At 49.1% G+C, this 6,962-nt stretch overlaps 1 protein-coding gene across 15 annotated transcripts in view; it reads right to left on the bottom strand.

Annotated features, from left to right (window-relative positions):
* The window catches only part of Armh1 (armadillo like helical domain containing 1), a 40,115-nt gene that overhangs the window by 784 nt on the left and 32,369 nt on the right, over positions 1-6,962 (bottom strand). For 13 of the 15 annotated variants that reach the window (XM_033767919.1, XM_033767923.1, XM_019205393.2 and 10 more), the window contains 3 exons: positions 380-529; positions 234-306; positions 18-147 (listed from right to left, as the gene is read on the bottom strand). In XM_033767919.1, the coding sequence (XP_033623810.1) occupies positions 18-147; positions 234-306; positions 380-529 (353 nt within the window). The remainder of the gene's footprint in view (positions 1-17; positions 148-233; positions 307-379; positions 530-6,962) is intronic. The other 2 variants (XM_019205394.2, XM_019205396.2) reach the window with 1 other exon arrangement.

Below are 6,962 nucleotides of genomic sequence, written 5' to 3'. Positions count from 1 at the left end.
CGCCATCACCCGCGCACCTGCAGCGTGAGGCTGGCCAGTCGCTGGCTGTTGCTGTGGTCCGTGTTGCCCATGGCAGCCATTAAGCTGCGCACCACGTGCAGGTGCAGCATCTCCTGGGCGATGCTCATGCTGCCGCGCGCCAGGACCCTGCGTGGGGACGCCAGGCAGCCGCCGCCCTCATCTCTCCGGTGCCCTCTCTGCCCCGCCCAGTCACGCGTGCCCCCATCGCTTACCCAATGGCTTTGGCGGCCGCTGCTTGCTGCAGGAACACGGGCAGGTGGACGGTGAGCGGCAGGAACGGGGACTCTGGGGGAGCGAGTGGCCGAGAGTGAGGAAGGAGCCCCCACCCCCACCAGGAAGCCCCTGGGGAGGGTCCTACCAGTGAGGATCTTGGGGTGCTGTTGGGAGGCCTCCTTCACGGATGGGATCAGCAGTGCCACTAGGCCCTTCAGCAGCGGCAAGCGCACATCGTAGTCTACCAGGTCCTTTATGAGCTCGATGGCTGGGGAAGAGCAGAGACCCCAAGAAGCTGGAGGGGACAAAGAGCCTCCTGAACTTCGCCACTTCCTGTACTCTGTCCCCTCCTTTGGTCCTTCCTAGTGCCTTGGAGCCCCACACTGTGCAAGGCATGGGGGAGTGGGAAGGGGACACCCACCCAGTTCCTGCCCTCCTGGAGTTTGTGGTTAAAGAGGATGTGGAGAGCTGGGGGTGTAATCCCAGAACTCTGGGGGTCTGAGGCAGGAGGGCTGTGAGATCCAGGCTAGCCTAGGCAACTTTGTGACTTAGGGAGACCCCATCTCCCAACAGAAACTAAGCAAGGGCTGGGGGTTTACCTCTGAGTGAAGGCCTTGGGTTCAATCCCTAGGACTGCAAAACTGGGGGTGGGTGTGTGAGATTAGAGATGCCACGGCTCACAGAACTGGCTCAAGGGGGAAAAAGAAGCATTGGATGGGAGCCCACCCAGCAGAAGTCCTGCAGGAGGTCAGAGCTGCAGACAAGCCATACAGGTATGGTTTGCTTTCAGCTTGGAGGAATCCAGTTTTTATGGAGGAAGAGGAAAGGAAAATATGTTTTGTTGTTTTCTTCAGGATCTCCTTATGTTGCCCAGGGTGGGCTTGAACACAGGCAGGTGCTGCTGTGGACAGTTGGGCTGGGTCCTTAAAGGGGGACAGGATGGGAAAGATCGAGGGGGTGGGGGAGCAGGTGAGTGGGTGGGAGAATAGCAGCAAATGAGAAGCCACAGGAAGCAAGTAAGAGGCTTGTGGACTGCCCATGAGGAGCCCTTCGTTGACAGGCAGGTGCTGGGGCCTTCACACAGTACCCCACTGTACTGGATCATCAGCACTTAACATGTGACCATGACTCCCATTTTTGCATTTGAGGAAAGGAGGAGCACAGAGGTTAAGCATTTTGCCTATGTCACAGCTAGGAAGCAGTGGACACAGAAGGAGGGAAAGATTTGATCAGGAAGGCAGGGATGGAATTTACGGAGGGGTGCGGCCCACAGGACTTTCCTGTAGAAACCTTCCAGGTACTTGTTCATTCCGTTGTCATTCACTCAGTGTTTTGCAGACCTGCATTTAAGTGCCATGTGTTGCAGGGTGTTGGGGACAGCAGGGTGAATTCATTCATCCAACCGTCCTAGAGCATGAACAGATGCGCAGTGACAACATGGTGACAAGTGCTATAAAAGGGGTCCAGTGGAGGGGCTGTGGGAACATCTGGGAAGACTTTTTATAAGGAGGAGAAAGGAAGCACAGAGAGGCAGAGCTAGAAGGGGCAGGGTGAAGTGTCAAGGCCTTGTTTTGCTCACCAACATAAATATGACTCAACCCAAGTGCTTGCTGCATGGATAGCAGGTCTAGGACACACACTGACCTGCTCAGGAGTCAAGTGCAGCCTAGATCTCCCTGTTTATCCCTAGAGGAGACAGGATTTAGGGAAAGCTCTTGGCTCACTGTCCCAGCTTTATTGCCAGTATTATGTTTACATAATGATACTTAATCTTCTACTTTCTGGTCAGGGGACTTTATTCATCCACTAGAAGCATGTTTGGGAGTTATTTACAATGGCATAGTGCCTGCTTGAGCAGCAGATACAGAGTGGAAGAAAAAATTTCACAGGCAGATGCAAAGGCACCTCAAGGGCTGGTGGACTAGCTAGGATCTGGCAAGACAGGTGTGACAATTCGAGGCCAGCCTGGGCCACATAATGAGCTCCAGGCCAGTCTGAGCTATATAGTCATAGTGAGACCCTGTCTCAAAAACAAAACAAAACAAAACACATTGAAAGGGGGCAATTTGTGAGTTGGCCAATTGTTATGATTTAGATCTAGAATGTCTCCCAAAAGTCTCATTTGTTCAAAGGTGGGGCGTCTGGGTGACTGGATCATGAGGGCTCTATACTCAATGACTGATCCATTGATGAACTCATAGCTGATTGTGCTCTTAGGAGGTGGGGCCTGACTCAAAGAGGTGGGTCACAGCAGGCCTGGCTATCTCTCTCCCTGTCACCTCCCTTTATCTCTGCTTTCCTGGCTGCCATGCAGTGAGCAGCTCCCCTCCACCATGCCCTTTCTGGTTTGGAGACACCCAGACATGGACTGACTCCCCTAAAACTATGAGCCAACAGCGTGTTCTGCTCTTGTTTGATTATGAGACATAGTCTTCACTCTTCTTGGATTAGTGCAGCTCATGTTTTGGATCTGAGTGGTTTGTTTCTCCTTGTATCAGGCTATACTTGGCACCTTCAGCTGCAGCACGTCACTCACTAGCCACTGGGCTCTTTCCTGTCACAACCTGGCAGCTCCTGAGTGTGCAGCTACCAAGAAGAGGTCTGCCTGTCCCTAAGAGAAATCTTCCTGTTGCAAGAAAAGAGTTGGTCAATCTTTTAGGTAGAAGTGTGTGTTTGTTTATTTATTGGTCTTTTCTACCGGGGATCGAACTCAGGACAGTGCGCTCGTGAGGCAGGTGCAGTGACACTGAACCCTGGCTCTGTTCTAGGTAGAAATGTAAGGATGAATTTTCCCTGATCACAAATAGCATTTCCTATCCTTGTAAAACCAAGTATTCTAGGTTTCTCCCTACTAATTAATTATGCTTGATCCTTCATTAATTACATATCTGCAACATTTGTAGCTCTTTAGAAAAATGAAGATTTATTCACTGAATCATTGCTGATTGAATTTTAAAATTCACAGCTGCCACTGTTGATGCCCAAAGCAAAAGTTCTGGTCCCTGCCCAAATGTCTCTGCAAGAACCACAGCCATGCTTCCTACACTGTGCAAGTTGCTAAGCATGGCAGATTCATTCAGAAAGCAAGGGCCGAGAGACTCGTCTTTGGCAGGTTTGTTCAAAGCTTTGGTGCTGATAATGCCTGGCTCTCTCTGAAGCCATCACCGACTTCTTCACTGGTCCATCCATTTATCCAGTGATATATTAACTCAGCAGATGCTTGTGCTAGGGCTGCCTAAGATAAAATCCCTGCCCCTATCATGGCCCAATGGGAGACACCACTAAGGACACTGGCACTCATGACCAGCATTGTAAGAGCTATGGGCATACAAGGAAGCCAAGCAGGTTGATGTGGTGGAGGTGGGGAAACCAGGAGGTTTCCTTAGAGAAGGTGATATCTGAGTTGACAAAACCCAGGGAAGAGAGGGCCTGGGATGTGGTGACTGCCAGGCTGGACTGCACTGTGTCACATTTGTGGCCACGCAAGCAAGGGAGGTCTGCCTGGACGTGGACGTAAGGGTCAGGTCACGAAGTGAGAGAACTAAGCCCTTGGAGAGAAGCCAGCCCCAGACACAGCCACCTAACAGGCGTTTTCTCATTTTTCATTTTAGAGGACACTAAAACTCAAAAAGGTTTAGTAGTTGGCTCAAGATCAAAGAGCTAGTAAGAAGGACTCTGGGCTGGGGTGTGGCTCAGAGGGAGCATGCTTGCCTCGCAGGTGAAAGTCCTAGGTTTGATCCCCAGCCCTGAAAAAAAAAAAAACCAAACAAAAAAAACCCCAAAAACCCAAACTGATTCCAAAGGCCATTTTCAAATAAGCTCTACTGCCTCCATCCCAGAGGTAGCCTAGGAAAACAGACTGTGTGGACACCACACTGGAGAGATGGAGATTAGTTTAGAGGCCAGAGCAGGTGACCATCCAAAGGGAGACATACAGAAGGCAGGGGCAATGCAGGTCTGGAGTTCAGGATAGTAGAGAAGTCACTCAGCCACTGTCCTTCATCCAAAAAATAAAAACCTATCTCAAAATAATAAAGACATGCTGGCACATGCCTGTAATCCCAGCACTTTGGAGGCTAAGGAAGGATGATTGCCTTGAGTTTGAGGCCAGCCTGGGCTACATAATTATGTAATGAGTTCAAGATCAGCCTGAACTGCATAGTGAGACCTGTCTCGAAAAACCAAAAACCAAAAACCAAACCAATCCAAAACAAAAAAGGGCTGGATGTGTATGGATGTGTAAATCAGTGTGAAGTCCCTAGATTTAATTCCAGTAATACACACACACACACACACACACACACAAGAAACAAAGAGCAGTACCTAGCATATAGCACACACCTTATAAAGGCTGGTACTATTGTTTGTATCGTTATGGGTGTTGATTAAAACTGTGGGAGTAGATAAAGTACCAAAGACAGCAAAGAGATGAGAAGGGACTGGGATTGAATACTGAGAGAAAAAAAATGGCACTGAAGGGATTGGTGGAGGAATACTATATTAGTCAGTTTTCCTGTTGCTGGGACACAAAACCCAACACCTACAACCTGGAGGAGGAGAGGTCTAACTGGGCTCACAGTTCCAGGAGATGAAGTCCATGGCTTGTGGGTTCCAAAGCAGAAACATCACGGTGGAAGGTGTGGCAGAGCAGAGACGTTTCGTTCATGGTGGCAGAAAGCAGAGCAGGCAAACAGTGCCAGAAGGGCCATTGCCTCCAAGGCTCACGGGACACGCCCAGGGGTGTGCTTTCCTAACCCCAAGGCCGCTCCTAAGCCGTCCAGGTGACAATTGAGTTTAAGGTTCACAGATGAGAATGTACAAAAGATTGAGCAGCAGTTTCACAGATGTAGAAGGAAGGCAGGAGAGCCCAGCACTGGGGAAGGAAAAGGCAAGCATTCAAGGAGGAGGAGATCAAGAGGGTTGGAGCATTTGAGAATTCCTGTTATCATGGAGCTGAGAAGTACTCCGTGGGGCCCCTCTGAGGGGTCTTGACTGCGCATGCACTGGGTACCGTGCTGGTAGCGAGGAAATGGTGCACAAAACAGATACAAGGCTACAGGGATTCTTGCATGCCGGTATCTACTGCAGTCCAGGCACAGCAGCCATAATAACTCATTATGGAGTCAGCCTACCTGCCTGTCAACACATGATGGATAAAGAAAATGTGGTCTATAGAAAACAGCCTACTGTGCTATCCAGCCATAAAGAACAAAATAATGTCATTTTTAGGCAAAGGGATGGAACTAGAGATCATGGTTTTAAGTGAAGAAGCCAGACTCAGAAAGATGAATATTTCATATTTTCCCTACTATGTGGAATCTAGAAAAAGCAAAGAAAGATGACATGAAAGTAGGAGGCAGAGCATTAGACAAGAGGAAGGGGATTGGGAGAGGGAAGATGTTAGGGTTAAGAGATGGTAATGGGGAGGTGGAGAGAATCAGACTCTCATCTGCATGTAAGAAAATGCCATGACTGGACAATTAATATGCACAAATACATAAATAAAAATCACTTCTTCACACAGCGGGGAAAACAAAAATAAGACAAATGTAGGTACTTGCCACTTACACTCCACAGAAACTTTAGCGAGAGGAAAGACTCATTTCTTCAACGCAGAGAGGAATCCACAGCCTGTGAGCACCAGAAGAAACCTCAGCAATCGATCACCTGTCTGGCCCCTCGTGGGACAGAGAAGAAACCAAGAGCCAACGATGGCGAGCTGTAGTGATACACTCTTCTGGAAGATGGAGGTAAAAGAATCTTACATCTATAAAAGAAATCTGCACTGGGGAATCAACAGTTGGTAGATTAGGATAGACTTTTTTTTTTTGGTTTTTTGAGACAGGGTCTCACTATGCTATGTAGTGGAGACTGACCTGGAACTCACTATGTAGCCCAGATTGGTCTCGAACTCACAGCGATCCTCCTGCCTCAGCCTCAGCCTCCTGAATGCTGGGATTACAGGCATGTGCCACCACGCCTGGCCTAGGACAGACTTTCTTATGTCCCCCCCCCTTTTTAAGGAAAGATCTTATCACAAGATCTCTGCCTTGCTGAGGCAGAGACCATCACAGACAGCTGTAGTTCAAGGACTTCATCTGAGTGGTAAGAAAACCTTTGCTTGCTGTGTGCCTCCTCCCGCGACCCCACCCCCACCCCAAAGTGCAAACCCCAGGTCTCTAGCACTCTGTAAGGTTCAGTCCAGACTGCTCCCGCCGTTGACCCTCCGGCTGTGTGTGGCTCCCCTGTTCAGGGGTGCACTACAATTTTTCCCCCCTGTTAACTTGCCCTACAATTATTGAACCTTCCCAACCTACATATGCAGCCATTTCCGAGAAGCTCACTGCACTGATGAGTTTGATCTCTTCGCTTCTAGTCTTGGAAAACCCTTGTCCTGGTTCTTCCTCCGCATCCTGGATAAGACTGCCACCTACTGGCCATCCTTCCACACAGGTTTGCTTCCTTTTCCCGCTGTTAAGAGTATGCTTGACATGTTGCACTTTTTGGTAATTTTTATTTATCTTTAACTTTTTTGAGACAGACTCTCACTATGTAGTTTAGGCTGACCTCGAACTCACTATCTAGCCCAGCTGGGTTCGAACTTGCTGGGATTACAGGTGTGCACCACCATGCGCCCAGAACGTACTGTTAAGTAAGAGAATAGATCCAGGCATCTTCCTGACCAATTATAGATATGATTCCTGTGTTTCCACTACCTAGGGCCAGGG

Source organism: Fukomys damarensis, unplaced genomic scaffold (assembly GCF_012274545.1).
Source record: "Fukomys damarensis isolate Sample0158 unplaced genomic scaffold, DMR_v1.0_HiC HiC_scaffold_23, whole genome shotgun sequence".
NCBI classification, from domain to species: domain Eukaryota; kingdom Metazoa; phylum Chordata; class Mammalia; order Rodentia; family Bathyergidae; genus Fukomys; species Fukomys damarensis.
The sequence above is the reverse complement of the archived record's forward strand: the minus strand, read 5'-3'. Positions and strand labels throughout refer to the sequence as shown.